A 19,206-nucleotide genomic window follows, 5' to 3' on the forward strand; every position below is an offset into this window, starting at 1 on the left:
CTGTTTGGTACACCCAAGTGAGCAGCAGGACAGGTGCCTGTGGGTCTGGAGGTCTTGTGCTCTCTGGCACGTGGATGGAAGGGAAAAACATGACAAAGTGCTTTGAGGTGAAGCAAAGTTAAAGGTGGCTCTCAGGGGGGCTGAAGGGGAAGGTACCAAAAAGAGAAAAGACAGGAAGAAGGACAAAAACAGCTCAGAACCAGCCCAAGTGATGGTAACAGGCCCTGTTAACTTGTGTAGAGGTGCAAGTATATTTGGGAACTTGAACTGCACACATGGGCAGCAGCATTCAGACATCTGACAAGGCTTGCTGGCATTGGGTGCTCCTCTTCCTGCTGTAACTTGCTATCTTTGCTCCCCTGCAGGTGGTTTGAGCAGTTTGTGATGCAGTGGCTGGATGAAAATGAAGATGTTTCCTTAGATTTCCTGCACGGTGCTCTGGAGAGAGATAAAAAAGATGGGGTATGTAGGTCACTACTTGGTGCTACATCATACAGTGCACAGAACCAAATAAAACAGTATAAATTCAACTGTCTTATAAATGGAGGATGTGGTCCTTTTTGCTACCTAAACAACTGGGAAACTCATTTATTTTAGTACTTTACAGGTCACAGAGAACTTTTTAATAGCAAGGTGCATATCGCTTATTTTTGTCTGTTCTGCTGCTGTTAATCTGTCAGCCAGTGGTCTGGTGCTCTCTCAGCTCTCTCTGTTAGGGAGAAGTAATTGAAATTGAAAATTGAGGCACTTAGCATGTACTTAGTCATGCAGTGAGAATGTGACCTTAATCCACTGACAGACCAATCTTACTCTTAATTTGCTGAGTATTGCCAATGCAGAGAAGAGCTTTCCTGTTATTCAGTGACTCTTGGCACTGTAGTCTGTGATACTCATGCAACATTCTGTTTAATAGCTAAATCTAAAAAAAAAAAAATTAAAATAGCTCTTTACTCTCTCCTTCTTTCCTCATTAACTGGCAGGCAAACCATGCATTGCATTAAGGATCTCAACATCATCATACATTTCCCTGGTGCTTGTCATGATCATAGTGAAGGACAGTAAATTTATAATCCAACCAAAAAAGGCTATTTGTCTCCTCTAGGTCTTCTTAAGAGTTTTTGACTAATTCTGAGGAAGATGTAGGTTTTGGTAAAGTTACTCTGCCTTCAGTGTGGCAGATGATGGAAACACCCATGGGTGGGTTTATTTCAGATCTTTCCATTTGACAGTGATTCTCTGTGCTTCTGTTTTAGTTCCAGCAAACATCCGAGCACGCTCTGTTCTCTTGCTCGGTGGTGGATGTGTTCACCCAGCTCAACCAGAGCTTTGAGATCATTAAGAAGCTGGAGTGCCCAGACCCTGTCATTGTTGCCCACTACAACAGGAGGTTTGCAAAGGTAATACCCTCAGCATCCAGATGTTTATCTTTTCTTAATGTGCTGTAAGACAGTAGGTTTTTTTTTTCTGCTTCCTGGAGTTCTTCTGCAGTGGTAGAGGACAAGTAACAATGCTCATGTCTTTTCTTCACAGACTATTGGAAAAGTGCTGATGCAGTATGCTGACATACTCTCCAAGAGCTTTGAGTCCTACTGTTCCAAGGAGAAACTGGTGAGTTATGCTGAGCTTCCCTTTTCCCTCAAAGAATCATGTAATTGTCCTGATGAAACCAGACTCACATTGCACCTGGCTATGGTGATGGTGTAAATATTTTCAGTGTTGTTTTTTATCATCATCTGGATGCTTCTGAAGTTTGAATTCTGGCTTGGACCTAAAATAAAAACAGGTCCTGAAGATGATACATACACAAGGTTTGGAGGCTGTTGGGTCCCCTCGAAATTAACTTCCACACTGCCTGTGTTGTGTGATTAAAAAAAAACAGAAGTGGGCACAATTGCTCTGTAGGTCTGGTACTTAGAGAGATCTGTTCATCTGGGTATTTTGCAAATGGGAACTGACCATACCATTTCAAGCTGGAAAAAAATGAATTTTTTAAAAATTATTTTTTAAAATACATGTGACAGCTGAAATCTCTGCATGAAGTGCCTCCTATGTAACTCTCAGATCTGGTGGTACTTGGGAAAGGGAGTTGAGGCACAAAGTCTCCCACTGGTGACAGTGTGTTGGCATCCTGAGCAATCATCTGGTTTTGTCCCTTCAGCCTTGCATCCTGATGAACAACATCCAACAACTGCGGGTGCAGCTGGAGAAGATGTTTGAAGCCATGGGTGGTAAAGAGGTAAGAGAGTTCAGAATCCGAGTGTTATCCTCATTCCTCCTGCACTGTTGTTGCTGGGTTGTTTGCATCATATTGGTTCTTGAAGACTGCAGTCATGAGGAGAGCCTTGGGACACCTGGCACCTGTAAGTGTGGGGAGACAGCCATGACTGAAGGCTTCCCAACGAAATCTGTCATCAAATGCTGGAACAAACATTTTGGAGCACAGAATAGCATAGAAAAGGAAAGATTGGCTATTGTGCTCCCATGGGCGTGGCTGGTGGAGTCTCAGTACTGTGGGCATTGAATAATTTTAGATGTCATATAAATGTGGGACAGTGCCTTTAGCATGAAATGTCCAGTATGTAATACATTACAGACATGCAAATGAGTTCTCTGCTCATGTTTTGAGGGATAGTCGCATGTGTCCATTTGTTATGAGATGGTAATTTTTACAGAAATAATATTTTACTCCTCCAGGTCACTGTTTTTGTTCTGCTGTAATATATGTATTTTTTTTTCTCTTCTTTTTTCATTGCTTTTCAAGATTCAGGAAGATGAAGAAAAGCCTGCTGATGCTGATGTTAGGAAAAATTATTTTCAAGTGCATTTTCTTTGGTTGTGTTGTGATAGAATCTGTGCTATGACCTGTACGCCAAGAGAAAAGTCAGCTTTGCTGATGGACAGCTCAGTTTTTGCCTGTTTTGCTTTTCTAAGTCTTGCTTGTGCTCAGTGGCAGAATTCTGTGAAGTGGCAAAAATCTCAACAAATAGATTTACCCCATGAGGCAAGGAAAACTGCTGTCATTCTTTCACATGTCACCTCAATAATCCTAATTTCTGAGTCCTGCATCAAGAACTAGCATTATATGCTTCCTGCTGTAATAGCAGCAGTAGCTAAATACTCATTTTTGGGAAATAATAAACTTGTGATGAAATGTTTGTGAAGTGGCCTATTAAAGTTTAATGCCTGTGCGTATAATTTCCTTTAAGGAATCAGTTTGCTACTATTTTCTGTAGTGGTTGCCATTAAGTAGGCTTTCTCTATGTTTAAAATTGAAAATATCCCTTGATACTGTATTAAATAAATGGTGTAAAAAGGTGTTTCTTGAGGTTATTGGCTACTGTCCCTAGACTAAGTCCCTTCTCTGCATTCTACCCTTTAAAACCTTCCACTGGAGGTATAAGTAAGGTAAAAAAGGAGTAATGAACCCACTATTTCCCCTGTACCTTGGAATCAAAAGACTGGAAGGGGAGAGAAACCCAGACAGTGAAGAGTAAAACAGGAAGAAATGTGGCAAACACAGTAAGAAGCTGTGGGGTTTTTGTTTTGTTTTGTTTTTTTCATTTTCTTTTCAAATGGTGCTTATTGCACTTCATAGGGCTGCCACTGATCACCAGAAATAAATTGTGTTGTGTTAGGTGCCTGCACTATCTGCTGTCCCCGGGGGTTTCCTGCTTGGTGACTGTGTAGTACATTGCTTCTTGACTCAAAAACTGCCAGGTTCTCTGTTTTGCTAGAGTAAACAAGGTCTTGTCCTAGTTTGCATCTAGTCTATTGGCTGCAGATTGAACCTGACAATTGGGTAACAATAGGTGAGATAACAGTTTTGACAATAGAACTGACTGGAAATGCATCTCTGGGTTCTATCCTCCTTCAGGAAGGACAGTTCTTAATTTCTGTGGCAGATTTTTTCTATGGTCATCTGTCCATGACACAGTAGCTTGCACAAAAGTAAGCATTATCCTGACTGCTCTATCCAAAAAAACTTCCTTGGGAGAGTAAGAAACTAGCATAGTGGTATGTCCTGGTGTTCAGCTGTTAAACTTCTTGTGTTCTCAAAGGTGTTCTTGAGAGCCAGGTACCAAATATTCTGTTGTTCCTGTGGCAAGTGTGTTACTTGTGCCATGTGTGCAGCCAGACCTTCGGACTGGGTTCAGTTACTGTGTGCTTGTGGCTTCATCTGCTTCTGGTTCCCAGATCCGTCTCGATCTGCAGCTGTAGCTGTAGCACTGCACAGTTCTGGAAAGCTCTGAAATACTGCTGCTATGTGGTGTTCTTTGCCAGTGGGTCTAGAACACACCCCTAGGGAAATTCAGGTCACTTATTCCCTTTTGGAGTGAGGGAAATGAAGGGACAGGGCTCACCTGTGGTCACCCTGCAGTGTAGTGGCATAACATGGAACACAGGTGCTTGCCCAATACTATTTATTGAGATTGGGCCCTGGATATAGTGCCTTTCTTTACATTCTCCTCCACCTGCTGCCCCCATTGAGTTATGGTACCTTTTCCCTCACTTTTCTTATTCTTTTCTGAACTGTAGTACTCAAAACAGGGCAAAAATTGCCCAGCATCTCTGAGTTTAATGTCAACATCATGTGGTCTGTGAACATTACTACTCAGAAGCAGTAAGGACAGCAGCAGAGCTTTAGAAAGCTCTCTTTGGAGGGATTCCCTTGGGTCAAGGCAAATATATATAGATGTAAACAGATATGCATACAGAGTGAAAACTACCTAAAATAAATTTTAGGAATTAAGATAAATGCTTTTCTTTCCCTTCTGAGCTGTATTGATCTCATGGGATCAAAACTGTTTCATCATGACTCGGGAGCATTCTCAGACATCCCAAAGGCATGTGTTGGAAAGGCAGTATTTATGAAGTGGCAGATAGCATTAAAAGCATAATGAAAAGTGTGAAACTGGAGGGTGAGTCCTGGATATCTTTTGAAACCTTTTATTTCTCTGAACCATCCCCAATACAGCAGCAGAGCAGAGATTATAATTTAGGTCTCTGCTGGGATGGGCTACACACATTCAGTGGTAGTGTTTGCCTGAACTTGGCCCCATTTATTTAATTATTCATACTTTACCTAATAAAACCTAACGTGACTTGCATTTTCTACCCAGCTCTGTGGTTTTCCATCAGACTTCAGCCTGCAGTCCATAATTTTGCTTAGCTTTTCATGAGTAATGAACTCATGGCAGTGAAATTAAAAGGTGCTGTACTGCACTGCACACTGCTGGAGTCTAGATGTAGTGTGAAAGACTGGTTTAAAACATTTCTACACCTTTTTTCCGCAAGGGAAGCATGTGAGCTGAGTATCAGAGACAAGCACTGCCTAAGGAACCCAAGAAATTAGCTGCTGAGCAGCAGCATATTGTCATCATGCAATTTTCATGCCTTTGGCTTCAAACTAATCTTCACAATTAAAGCTTCAGGAAACTCTCCTCTTAATGCTTTGCCAGGGTGAGCCCACATTTTAAATCCTAAGTTCACCACCTGAATAACAAATTGCAGGACAGCTTAGAAGCAGCCAAGACTTACATAGAAATATGCTCAAAGGATTTGTGATATCTAGTGTTTGCTCCTCTTTAGCATCCCACATGCCATAGCTAAGGCTGTCCTAGTGTTTGAGAAGTTGGCAGCTATTGTTTGGATTCAGTGCTCCATGTTTCTTACTCTTGAATCCTGCAGGAAAATGGGGAGATGCCTGAAAATTCAGTGCATGTCCTTAAAGGGGAGTTGGATCTGCTGAGCTCCCAGGGGCTGGTGGAGGGAGGCAGACCAAAAATCCGCAGCTTCAAACTGGAGGCAGATGAACTCCATAACTTGCTAAAGCTAAAATATGTTAGCAGGGCATAATTCTTCAGCTGCTGATATGCCAGATCAGACCTGATGATTTCATAAAGTCTCTGCCTTTTATAGATACAAATTGATTAACATCTTTAGCTTTCTAGGAGGCAAGAGTCATGTCTCTCCACCTACATCACTGACAGAGAAGCCTTCCAGTTCTGGCCACTCACACTTCACCAGTGTGTGTGGAAACCAAAGAAGAACTAGTTCCATCTCCTGGAAAATTTGGAAGCCCATCACTGCAAATTCTTAGGCTCAGGGGTTCTTTTTCATGCATGAGGAAAGGATGAGAAGATTATCCTAAATTCAAGTTGATAGCACTTCTGTATAAATGCCACCATTCAGATGAGCAGAGGACTTGAGGTTCCACCTCTAAATGGGTTCAGATGAGACTTTGAAGCCCAGATTATCTCAAAAGCCAAGTCCCAAATATTTCCAGAAAATTAACGGAGACTTGATTTCTTCCCTGAAGTTTAAATACAGGATTAGCTTTTCCCTCTTGCACCTCAGTTTTCAGCATCACACATTTAGCCTCAGACACAGAACTGTAGCTATGCCAGCCATTATTTCTACTGGAACTGAAACATTTGCTCAGAGATCAGAAGCCACCTCACTGTGGCTACTGGCCCATGTTTTGCACAGAGAACTTTTCATTCTTCCTCTGAATTATCTCTCATATACCCACAGAATGGAGATCATAAGCTCTGAGAGAAAGGGTGTGGATGTGACATGTGTCAGTGACCCAGCTGCCGAATCCTCTTTTCTGCTATACCAGCCAGATTTATCATGAAGTCCAAGTACATTTCCTGCTATCAGTGATAGCTGATATGCTTAAAATTCATTGACTGAGCAGCAACAGCAACACTGTTGTGGGTTCATTTAAGCACTCTTATCAGTGCTTCACCACATTGGCCAAGTTTGCAGTTAATACCACATGCTGCAGTACTCAGTAACTGACATGTGATTTATGTGTGGGAAACAGCAGTACACACCTACCAGCACCTTCCTAATGAACTTATATCACACTCAGATAATTCCCCAGACTTTGCTTTTGAGCCAAAGCAGGCCAGTGCCTAAGCATTAACCATCAGTAATGTGTTATGCGGAGTCCTTGCTCTCTAGAAGCAGTTGCTCAGAAAACAACAGCTTTTCTAGCATGACAGGGAACTTTGTGGATGCTGAACCAGAATGCTTACTACCAGGGTTTGGCTTCCTGAGGATGAGGCTGGGCACCTAAAAGTTAGATGTGGGCAGCTGTCTTGCCAGTTGTACCCAGCGAGCTGTGTGTGAGCTCATGTTCTGGAGTAGTGAGAGTTCTTTACCACAGATAATGGAGCTCGTCCCCTTGGCAAAGCATTGTGTCAGCTGTCTCTTCTGCAGTACTGGGACAACAATGCATTTGCTATGAGGATGATCAGTTTGCAGTGAAATACAACAGTGAGGGGAAAGCTTAGAGGTAGCCAGGGAGCTCTCCAGGCCACTTCACAGGAAAATAAATCATTGATTGTGCAGTTCATGAACCAGGGCAACAAGTTATTGATCCTGACCTCAAACATCATCTAGGCTCTGCATCTGATAGCTTATAAAGAAGTAGAAGTGAATAGTGAAGAATACTTGTCTTATGCTAAATTCTTCTGGCTTTTTTTTTTCCCCTGACTGGAAAAGCAGTTAATTGAAATGTTTTGATGAATCATGAACTGGTCCTAACTCAAATCTGTCAGAAATGGCTGAAATCAGAGGGCAATTCAGTGCCATTAATAGTAGAGCAAATCAGGCAGCTTGTGACTCATTGTGCCTTTACGCAGTAGGAGGGAAGGATTAATGTAAGGGCAAGAGAAACCACCACCACCAAATGCTGTTTTTATTTTGTTACCTACAAGCTTTGCTAGAATGAATGCTGATTGTCATGACATTAGCTTCCTTCTGCCGTCAGAGCAAGAGTGTTACAAAGATGATAGGAAAAGAAATTTACTTTAATAAGGGAAAAATAATCAGAGGCAGCAATGCCTAAAGTTACAACGCCTAAGTAATCATCATTTGCTTGATTGTTGGTTCTTACTTTAATTACTTTTAAAATTCTGATCCAGAAGTTTCATTAGCACAGGTTCAAATGCATAATAGAGTCAATTTTCCATGCCAGCTTACAACAGGAAAATGAGCAGATCAGATTCCAAATCCCCTAAGGCTCGGCTTTCTCTGACAGATGCTGAAGCAATATGAAGAGGGCTTCAGCACTGATTTTAGAGGTGGGAACTCCTGTCGTGTTCAAATCCTGTATAGATGGATATACCATAAAAGTCTAAACTGATTTTTAACCACGGTACTGGTACCCGGCTCATTACATTCCTAAAGAGATGCTCTGCCTAGGAGGAAGCTTTTTGTTTTACAAACGTCTTGCTTGCCTACACAGGCAAATCTGTTTTACAAGTTACTTTTTATGAGCAAATGATGCCAAAGCATTCATCCTGTGTTGCTAAGTGTACACACAGGTATGTTGCTCAGAAGTGGCTCGTGTGAGGCTGGAGGGGTGATGGCTGGAGGGGAGCTGGAATACAAGACTCTGCAAATCATGTTCAATTTAAAAACAGGTGGCTTTGCACTGATAAGAATGGAGGAAGCACTTCCTTACAGAACCTGCCAAGATGTCAACAGCATTCATGTAGTGCTTGGGGAACTTATTTTTTGTTTTCCTCCAAACACTTGTGTAGTACAAAAAGCTCTGTCTGGTTCCATGTGCGGATAGAGCTATGTTTGCTCAATACCAGTAGCTGAGATTTTACTTTCCAAAAATGATCAACAAAAGTGCACAACAGCTCCTGCCATGATATTGTGGCCAGATTTTCAAAATAGCTGGGGTCCAACCTTCTGAAAGCAGTGACTGAGTCAATCTTCAGTTAAAATACTTGATGGCAGGAAGGAAGGTGAAATAGCTTCTTTCAAGATCATACATGGAGAAATGCACAAGTAGTAACAGCCAGTCTGCAGAGCCCTGTGTTCTTCTAGACTCAGAGGGGTGACATGACCTGTGAGCCCAGGGCAAAGCACAGCACTTGATGGATTCTCAGCCCTAGTACACTCTTGGCCACAGGGAGTTCACATTCCCTTTCTTCCTCAACTTCACAAACATCAGGAAGGATATTGAAGGGTTATGGGAGCCTGGGGAAATTACTTGCTGCTTTTTAGGCAAATATCTGCTGACTGTTTCACAGCTTCTGTAGCAGCAGCAACACGCAGTGGAGGAGAGCATCCTACCTGGGAGAGTCCAGTGGGGATAGTTCACCTGCTTATTAAGTGTAGCCCCAACAGTGAAGAGAAGCACTGCAGAGGACAGCGGACTGCCCTCTGTGTTCAAACTTAAATGGTTTTTTTTTCATCCACAGTTGGATGCAGAAGCAAGTGACCATCTCAAAGAGCTCCAGGTGAAGCTGAACAATGTTTTGGATGAGCTCAGTGCAGTGTTTGGTAACAGGTCAGTACTAAAAAGTCCTTGTCTTTGAAGCATTCCTTTATTTTATCTAATCTCATTTAGTCAGGTTATGAAAGAAAAGAAACTCCTGTGAACTGCATTGTATTTTTCTTTTTTTCCTAAATTTATGGTCTTTAATATACAGAGACTATCTATAGAAGTGAGAAACATTTTTGAAGTCTTTCTCTTCCTGTATTTCTCTGCTTGGAAATGTAGCACAGAGATCTCTCAACTGTGAAATGTATTTGAATTACACAGAGTGATTTTTTTTTTCAGTAAGTAGTACTTGTCAGTAACAGAATTTCCTGCTCCTTTACTGCTCAAAAAGCAGTTTCCAGCTTAGTGTTTATGGAGCAGCATTCTTGTTTAAACATTCTGCTCTAAATGTATGAAACAGCTGATTGATTTCTGATTGTTAAATGAATACTGGAATAAGAAGGAAGCAGGTTTAGAATCTGAGATTGACCTGTTCTAAAGCTTCTGCAAATGTTATCTAGTGTTTCAGGGAGCTGTCTTAAGCAATGCCAGAGTAATTGATGAGAAGTAAATTTTATTGCAAATCATGTTTTCATTTACCTCTGGATAAAATGAGCTCAACATTATAAGACTTCTGTAGTGAACTACAGAGCATGTCAGTTAAGTGAAATCTAAAATACAGAACTCCTGACTGATCTTTGAAAACAACCACTTCCCATTACAAATCCCATTCATTTCATGTTGTGCTGCATAACAGGATTAATGCAGGCAAGAATGTAGTGTAGCTCGAACATGGGCTAGGCAGAGAAAATTGTACCAACTTGGCCTCATGGGGTCGACAGGTTTGCAATTCTTATGGCTAAAAAATTATAGTGGGATTTGTCAAAGACTGTTTGAATTTCACCGCACAAAGCTAAGCAGGGAGATAAGTGAGCAGTTCCCATGGCCAGTGCTTCAGCAAGAAATGGAAAGACTCAAACTGTAACTGAATGGAATCAGTAAAGTTCATAATTAGGCACAGAGTGACTGAGAAATAATGATTAGGGAGGTGAATTCTTTTAATCTGAATATTGTCTCCATGGTGCCATTGCTACAAAACAATTTGGGGACAATCTTGACATATGATAATGTGATTTAAAGAGATTATCCAGTATCAGTGTACATATCGGGTAGTGTTTTAGAGAGATGAGCCAGCCAGAGATGCAGCCAGTCAGATGTCTCAGGTGCTTAATTTATTCTTTAACAGTCTTAGAGAGTGAAAAGTAGAGCTGCAGTTCACTATACAAGCATGATCTCCTAAAGGATATAAACTTAGGAGATAAGGCAGATATCCGCAATAGTCTGTGCAGAGTCTGTAAACAGTTACTCTTTCACCTCTGTGCATACCTGACACTGCAGATCTTAACTCTCCTTCATCTGTGTGAGATTAGCTGTACTTGATGAGAAGGCAGCATATGTCCAGAGAGCCTCGCTACCCTTGTGCTGAGAGAGGATTTCGTCTGGACACAGAAGCATTTTCTACTTTGAGAGGAGATAAGTCTTGGTAGGGTTTATCCTTCATGCAAGGCTAGCTCCTGTTTGTTCTTGAAGGCTGTAGGAGTGAAGGAAGGAATTCCTGGAGGAATTAGGGAGCAGCAGGCCCCATCTGACAGCATAGGTGAAGTTGTTTTTTTAGCTTGCTGCTGCCGAGGGCTCCTGTTAAGCTGTACATTTACACAAGCTTCACTTTCAGGTGAACCTGTTGCCACAGTAACTGATCTATTATTTTTCCTAAAATTGGCAACCATTTTCACTCATAGCACATTTTATCCATGAGGCCATTGTTATTTTCCATCCTTGACCTGGAAGGGTTTAAAGCATCTTGAAGCAAGGTCCTGCAATTGATGAAGCAATGGGAGAACTGTGGGGTGGGATTGGCCGGTGACAGAGCAGGAACTGTTAATTGCACAGGAAATTTTTTATGCTCTTTTATTTGATGTGGCTTAGGTCTCTGGTTAAGCTGACATTGCAGCCACAGCTGAGTGCTGCAGGACTCTTTCTGCTAGAAATAGGGCACATGGGAGACAGCTCTGGAATTTTTCCAGTGAGAGGCAAGCTAGAATTGAGCAAGAAGGACCACGAGGCTATAGGTGGCAGAGCAGGAAAGGTGACCTGGTGGAGAAGGAAGGTGAGAGCCATGGGACGCTCACACCCAACCCATAGCTGTCCTGGTGGCTTGAACGTAGAAGTTCAGGTCATTTATGCAGATGTAAAGCTGGCTTCCAAACTTTTGTACCTCCTCTTAAATCTTTACCCTAGCTCCTAACACTGGCTTCTCTTGCTGGCTTCAAACCTCTGTGCCATTAATGGATAGTTGAATGTCACTTGTAGTGCCTGTTGTTAGTAACTGTTCTTTTAAATGTCAAAGCATTTTCCTTTATTTGCTGAATTGATTAGTTGTCAGCTCTGCTGATCTATTCATAATTTTAAATCATTGCATTATTTAATTTTGAATCTCCTCTTAGCAGGAAGAGGTGGAAAAGTAATTGTGCTTTAATACCTTGTGTGTCACTTCGTTACAGGGAGACTGCACTTTGCACAGCTGAGCCCCACATCCCAATTTGACACTTGGCATGGGCTGTATGGCAGTGGACTGGTTTAAGCTGGTGCCTGCCTTCAGGCTCTCTCTGTTATTTCAAAGACTTAAGCTATGATGGGTCATAACTGGATTTCTGCTGATGGACCCCTGGGGCATGCATTGTCATTGCTCCATGTGATATTCCAGTCTCTGTGGTGGAGAAAGCAAAGGGTGCAGCAGGGTGCTTTGAACTAGGGATAACAGTGTTTCTTGAGGTCAGGAAAGGATCATTTCTTGCTGCAAGATGAATGAACAAACTCCTCTCAAATATGCTTGTGTCTCCTGTTTAGAGGTGGTCAGCTGTGTGTGGGTGGTGGGCATAAGGAACTGGAGAGCATGCCCCATGGTACCAAATACAGTAAGGAAAAGAGCAGCAAGTCTTGTGAAAGAAAAGTGTGAGACTGAGTGAACTTGAAATCTTTTACCTTGTATTTCTGCCACTAATAGTATTGTTTTTGCCTCTCTCCTATCTGTGCAGCTTTCAGACACGGATTGATGAATGTGTCAAGCAAATGTCTGATATCCTCTGTCAAGTGAAAGGGACAGCAAATTCTGCTGCTAATGCCAGAAACACGGTTGCACAAGATGCAGATAATGTCCTGAGGCCACTGATGGACTTCCTGGATGGAAAGTAAGGGAGTGTTCAAATATATGCTACACATACAGTTCATTGGATTGGAACAAGAATGAGGCAGAGGGGAAAATAGCTCCATGTTCTTGGATTGTCACTGAGATTTCCAGTCTCCAAATTTTCAAGAAGAATTAATAGCTTTTCTTCCCATATCTGCTTCTCACAAGCCATGGATGGGCTCTTCAGCCTTCATTCAATCCAGTTATGACCCAAAGCACACTCCAGTTCTTCTTTCTACCTCTGGCAATTATAGCAATCAGCAAAACACACTGCTGATCAAGTAGTGAAAAAGACTGATTCTAAATTTTCTAGCTGTGGTTTTTTTCCTATAGAGATTTTATTGTAGCCAATTAGCAAGCATATTGCAAACAGTGCTTATGTACTTGATACATATTCTGCTCAGTACCATAGTCCTGTCAAACGTGTATTCGAGTCGTACCTGCTGCTGTTCTGACTAGCAAATCAGCTTCTGAATGATGGGACGTGAACATGGTTGATCCCTTGCTTTAATTAACTGTTGCATTAGTACCATGCAGCATGATTCAGCTGGACAAGGACAGTTAAATTTCAAGCCAAGTCTTGAACTGCAAAGAGAAACAGTTTTTAATCTTTGTACAAGTTAAACTTAATGCTGATGCACATCAGTTCTTCATTTAGTAAGGGATGACCAGCAATTTTTATAATAAATGCTGCAAGAGATATGAAGTTTGACAGCTTTAAAATATAGGGGGTTTAGTTGCTCTTAGTGTTGATTATCCTGTCTTTTTTTTGGGTCACTGTGTTCTAAGTGACTCTCTGCAGCAGTCATTACATCTAGGAGCCTTCTCATTTGATCATTTTCCATGCATACCTTCATGAATCCTGAAAATCCATATTCCTTTGTACCATTGGGAACGTGGTTTGCTACAGGCTTGCCATCCAGCTGTGGAGCAAGTAACTTTGATTATGATAACCCACGCTTGGATTATTTTCTTCTCTCCTTTACAGAAGGAGAGTATCTTTTTACTGCCTCCTGCATCCCACCCATATCAGTCCTGTCCCTGTTTGTTTTGTTCATTTACTATCTAACCAGCTGTGGGAAGAAGGGAGGTTGGGAGAAGATGTTACACAATGGAGAGGAGTCAGCTGTCTTAGTGGTACTGGCCACAGAGTTCCTGTTCACAGTGTGATCAGTAAATGCTGAAGTTCAACAAATGTTTCAAAGGAGATTCTAGCACTTTTGGCCTTTTTTATAGCCTGTACAATAATAAAGGAAGAAAACATAGGGAAATAAATCTCCTTGTGTTAGAGCAGATAAACTCATGGCAGGTGATTGGTGAATGCAGTCATGACAAAATATGGAGTTGTCCCAGAAATATTTTGGGGTGGTTTTTGAGGTGAAAGATTTAGCAAACTTCAGCAGCTTTCAGAAGCTATGCAGGAATTTCTGCACAACACTCTGGAAAGTGTTAATTTAGGTATTCATCAAAAATCATTATAGTAACCCCTTGAAGCTTAAAACCCATTATTATATATTTATAATTTTTTCTGTATACTCTATAAACCAAATATGTCTTCTTAAAGGGATCATGTTCAATGGTACCTGCTCTTATTTGGATCATATGTATTATTCCAATTATTATTACATGTATTATTCTGCCTATCACCAAGTGACACCTTGTGTAATCCCCAGGATAATAAACAGAAATTACTGAGATCAGAAATGTCAATCATCCATTTTGTGTTTTTAGTGCTAGACTCCCAATAGTGAGCACACATTCTATGCTTTAGAAGAGGGAAGATTTTTTTACCCTTAAAGTAATTGTTACAACACACTGCTTTGGATAGGGCACTGAATCTTCCATATGCAGCTCCTTTTTCATTGGGTATTGTGCTCTTTGAACTTACCCAGTTCCTGCTCTTTCCCTGCAGCCTGACACTGTTTGCAACTGTGTGTGAAAAGACGGTGTTGAAACGGGTGCTGAAAGAGCTCTGGAGGGTGGTAATGAACACCATGGAGAAGCTGATTGTGCTGCCTCCTCTTACAGACCATACGGTAAAGCTTTTTATCCTTCCTGACTCATACCAGAAAGTGTTGCCATTGCCTGTGTAACTCATCCCCCTGACCTAGTGAGTCATCCCTCCAGGTAAATTTGTCTGCATGTAGCCTGCCTGAGGATGGAAAAACATGTCTGTAAGTTGGTAAAGAAAGGGAGCATCTCTATTTATGGTAGGGTTTCAAGACACAGAGCATGCTGTAGAAGAAAACACAATTCAAAATCCATGATCCAAAAGGAGTTTCTGTCCAGTGTATCAGTTTGCACTGAGTAGTGTTTTGCAATCCTCTAAGGAGAGCTGTCCGTGTATGTGGGAATTATGGAACAGTTAGGCTTCATGGCCTTCGGTCATGACCTGTAGCCGCTTTTGCCCTATCATGTTAGCCAGAGTGTCTCTCTGTATAGATGTGGTTGATTTGAGCTTGATTTTTAAAATCAACCATCCCCCATTTTACCCCCACAGAAAGTTTTAATACCAGGATTGTCTGGCAGGATTTCTCTGTGATGCTGGGAAGTTGGAAGTGAGTCCAGATAGTTTTTCTTCAAAGGCAGTCTTTTATATAATTGTTCAGCTGTGTGGACATGCTGGATGAATGTGTGTTGTGAATGTAGTGCTGCTTTTAACAATGGAAGATTAACTCTTCCCCAGTTCTGAGAAACCAGAGAAACTGATTAAATGTCAGTCATGCATGCCTAGCTGCTCTGGGGGATGACACTCAGTTGGAGGCAGTGTGAAGTTTGGGATGTAACCTCATTATTTACAGATGATCCAGAACTTCTTTTCATCTGGCTGTTAGAGTGAACTTGCAGTCTGTAGCTCAGTTATGCAGCCTTACTTTTCTCCCAGTGGTGGGTAGAACAATAATGGTTTTCATTATTCAGCAGTTCCCTAACATATCTGCACTGGGATTCTTGGGTTGCAGTGTCCAGGGAAGTGATGCAAACCTGCCTCTTGCTATAGGTGTCTCTTGCTCTGAGAGGGAAGGCCCTTGTCTCTGGCCTTGATGATGATGATTTTAAATAGAACTGTTGGGATGAAGTGCACTGTTATACCTACAACCATGAAATTAGCATGAGGTGTAATTTGCTAAAGACTGCTTTCTCTGAGCTCAGATTTGGAGTAATCATTTCTGCTTGCCTTTATGATTTGTAAAGAAGAAAAAGCAAATAAATTTAGAAAGGTGAAATTTCTTTGTCTTGGTTGAATTGCTTTTAAAAAGGAGTCTTTGGGGGCAGGTGCTAAAATCATCATGTAGAAGCAGCATTAACATGACCCATTTGGAATGGAATCACTGAGATCAAGGGCCTCAGAGAAAACTAGGGAGGAGCTGTTTGAGCTTTATGCTTGCTAGTTTTGGATTTCAGAGGCAGAGTAGGAGAGTGATTCAGTACTTGTATCGTGAAGGAGGCAATAACTGTGATCAGCCAATTCTTCCAACCTGCAGGATATTGCTATAAGCCACCTAAAGTTCTTTTTCATAGTTTCTTGGTGCCATCATTTCAGTTTCAAATGGAGAAGCAAATTGAAGCATATGCTTTCTTGTCTAGATAACACAAAATGCTCATAGCTGGATTTCTTGATGTCTAATTAGTTGTATGATAGCAAGGAGGCTGATCTAGTCTAAACTGGAAATGAGTTGCTCTTCTAGAAAGACAGTTACGAACAATGCAATGACTAAAATGGCCTTGTATGCAGTCCTTGAGCAGGGAACTGGTGGTGAGGCTGGATGAGCTGCAAGGACAAAGAGCTGCTTCCACTGTTCTCTGGGGCATAGCCATTTATTCTGTCACCACCAGGTTTTCATCATTCAGTGAAGGCTAGCTGGGCAAGGCAAGGCAAAATTTGGGGCTGCCAGCATGGGCAGAAGCAGTACTTTCTTTCTGCTGTTCTACTTCTGTGCCAAGCTGCTCTTAGCTAATTTGGCTTGCCTTTTTCTTTCTTTTTCCTTTTTTTTTTTTTTTCTTTTGCAAGTACATCAGACACAAATAGCCTCGGGCACTGTAACACACTTTCCTCCCAGCCCTTAGCAACAGAATGCCCTAGTGGAGCCTCTCTGTGTTTGAACGACCACTGATGGGGATTTCCGTCCTAAAACTCATGTGCAGCCCTTAAGAAGTAGGAGATATTCATGATAGAAAAGAATCTCTTTTATGGAATATTTTATCTTCTTTCTGCAAAACTGCTGGAGGTGCATAAGTCTTTCTGATGGAGGTCATGGAAACCTTCTACTCAGGTAGAAGGTTCCCGTCACCCTGCAGTTTGCCTCACCTCTCACTTGCGTGACCCTGCCACTGCACAGTGCTTAAAATACCTCTCTCCAGACTTAACAATTCCACTTAAGTCCGCTTCTGGAAGATTCTGTGGTGTGGGGCTCAGGTGAGAAAGTGTTAGCACTGTGAGGGATCCAGTGGGGACAGGGCAGTTTTACAGCCTCCCACTCTGATGACCTGATCTGCGGCTCCTTCATGACTTTCAGATGGGTGACTTCTCTGAGCATTCTCTGCCTGTGGCTTGTGAGATTAGCGGCAGTATGATCCCAGTAACTCACCAAGTCATTTACATGTCACTAATTTTAAGATCCAGCATGTAATTAAACACCTTGTGTCTTGGTTGAGTGAATATACACTCTGGGAATCTGTATTTTGGGGTTCAGTGCACAACGCTTGGTGATATTAACAGAATAGTTATACATTTCTTAACTGCTTACGATGAAACTGTACCATGCCATCAGTGACAAGTCAGGTGAGAGAAGAAGTGCTTAGTTTACACCCAGGTGATTCCTTTGGAGCCTCTCCTTTATTTATTTCACATAGTACCCTGCAGCCATTCACGTGAGGCTCTGTTTGTGCTTGCTCCTGCTGTACTTTATTCTACTTGTCAGACTTGTCATCACTAAATGAGAACATCTTCCAGGATAAGAACTAAATTTTCTTTAAGCTGAGGACAGAATTTGCATTTGACTTCCAGACTGCCTGTTTTTCAGGCTCATCTGCCTGAGCTGCTCCAGAGCTCTGTGGTGGAGGAGAGTGTGGCTTTAAGAGATTTTCTGAAACCTTTCTGAACTTCTGTTATTTTAAATGAATCCTCTCCCTTGTGCTAGCTTGGAGCAGAAAAGTTGAAGGCTGCCTCTGTGAGGACAAAAAGCTTTCTTAGCCTTGAATAAAATTATGGTCTGTGAACTGCATATGTGCCTAGTTCTCTGTACTGACAGGTAATTGTTTTCCTCTTTTCATCCCCACTTTTAAGCTTATTTTGTCAATTTTTGTGATTTAATACACCACAACAACTAAAAAATAGTTTTATCTTAATATGTGCTAACAGACGTTGCCAGATGAAACAGAGTTTTTTAAATGAACTTAAATGCTGTTAAATTATCAGATCTTATTGCTGTTGAACATAGGAATTACAAAAATATGGGAAATAAATGTACAGTGTGAGATAAAACTTCCTTTCAGTGTTACGTCTCAGAAAAATAAGCATCACGTATAATACAGTTTCCAAAAAAGGACTGGAATCCAAAAAACTTGCAGTAGGCTTTTGTTTCCTAACTTTGTCAGCTGAGCAATAGGGACAGTTAAGCTTTGAGGGTTTGAGTCACTTGGAGTGTAAATCAGTGCCATCCTCTTGGCTTCCAACAATTAGACTTGAGTCAGCAGATGATTCTTCTCTGCATGCTTTCATTAAAGGAACAAAAAAGCATCAGACCCTTAACAAGGAATTTAAAATCTCTGTGTGTTGTGGACTATTGGTGTGTTTCTTGTTCCTGAAGAGTTTACGAAAGTACAACTAACATCATGGAAGAGCGAGGAAAACCAGCAAGAGGGCCCATTCCCTTTCCAGCTGTGTTTGCTGCAGAGCTAGGCATGATTCATGATAAGGATTTAATTTGTCCTCATACTCTATCCTTGACATTTTAATCAATTCCATTGTGGGCAGCTTTTCTCAAAGCTACCTGATAATTTAAGTTCAGTTGTTCTCACTCTCTGGCACAACTGGAATAAGTGCTGTCTGTAGAGCTTGTGGTACATTTTCCATCATAACTAACTTCTCTGAGGAGTATGGCATCTTGTTTACAAGAATGCCATTTGGCAGAGGAAGGAGTTGTCCAGATTTTCTTTAGATCTTACCAGCACTGATGACAAACTCAGTGTAACAGCAAAATAGTTTCTCCTTGCAGATGCATTGACAGAGATTGCCACTGATTGACAAGGATTTTCTTAGCGTGCAAGAGCTGGGAGTTATCTGAGCAGCTTTGTTCCATGAAGCGTGTCCAGTCACTAGCTATTCCTCGGTGTTACTGACCTGCCCTCCTTAGAAGCTTGAGGCAGGAAGACTACGTGCCTGAGCTGGTTAATGTTGTTGTTCAAATGTATATGAAAAAAAGAGTCCAGTGAATGCTGAAAATACTGAATTAAGAAAGGTTGATGTTACTGTGTTTTGAGACTACTCCCTTTTTCAAAATTCCAGATACAAAAATGTTTTCGTTTTTGTTTCCTGCATGGTCAATGGACTCAAAACCCTTAAATTTTAAGACCCTGTAAGTCAACAGATTTTCATGGCAAATCGTACAGAACAGCAGGCACATCTGTTGGGTAGAAGAGGCTGGTGAAACCCCGTATTCAGGTCGGTTAT

At 41.5% G+C, this 19,206-nt stretch overlaps 1 protein-coding gene across 4 annotated transcripts in view; it reads left to right on the top strand.

Moving 5' to 3' along the window:
* UNC13B (unc-13 homolog B) overlaps window positions 1–19,206 on the top strand; it is a 207,087-nt gene that overhangs the window by 170,337 nt on the left and 17,544 nt on the right. For all 4 annotated transcript variants that reach the window (XM_054517797.1, XM_036402618.2, XM_054517796.1 and 1 more), the window contains 7 exons: window positions 366–462; window positions 1,254–1,397; window positions 1,531–1,608; window positions 2,159–2,236; window positions 9,228–9,316; window positions 12,385–12,537; window positions 14,449–14,572. In XM_054517797.1, coding sequence (XP_054373772.1) covers window positions 366–462; window positions 1,254–1,397; window positions 1,531–1,608; window positions 2,159–2,236; window positions 9,228–9,316; window positions 12,385–12,537; window positions 14,449–14,572 — 763 coding nt within the window. The remainder of the gene's footprint in view (window positions 1–365; window positions 463–1,253; window positions 1,398–1,530; window positions 1,609–2,158; window positions 2,237–9,227; window positions 9,317–12,384; window positions 12,538–14,448; window positions 14,573–19,206) is intronic.

This window comes from Molothrus ater, chromosome Z (assembly GCF_012460135.2).
Source record: "Molothrus ater isolate BHLD 08-10-18 breed brown headed cowbird chromosome Z, BPBGC_Mater_1.1, whole genome shotgun sequence".
Classification (NCBI taxonomy): Eukaryota; Metazoa; Chordata; class Aves; order Passeriformes; family Icteridae; genus Molothrus; species Molothrus ater.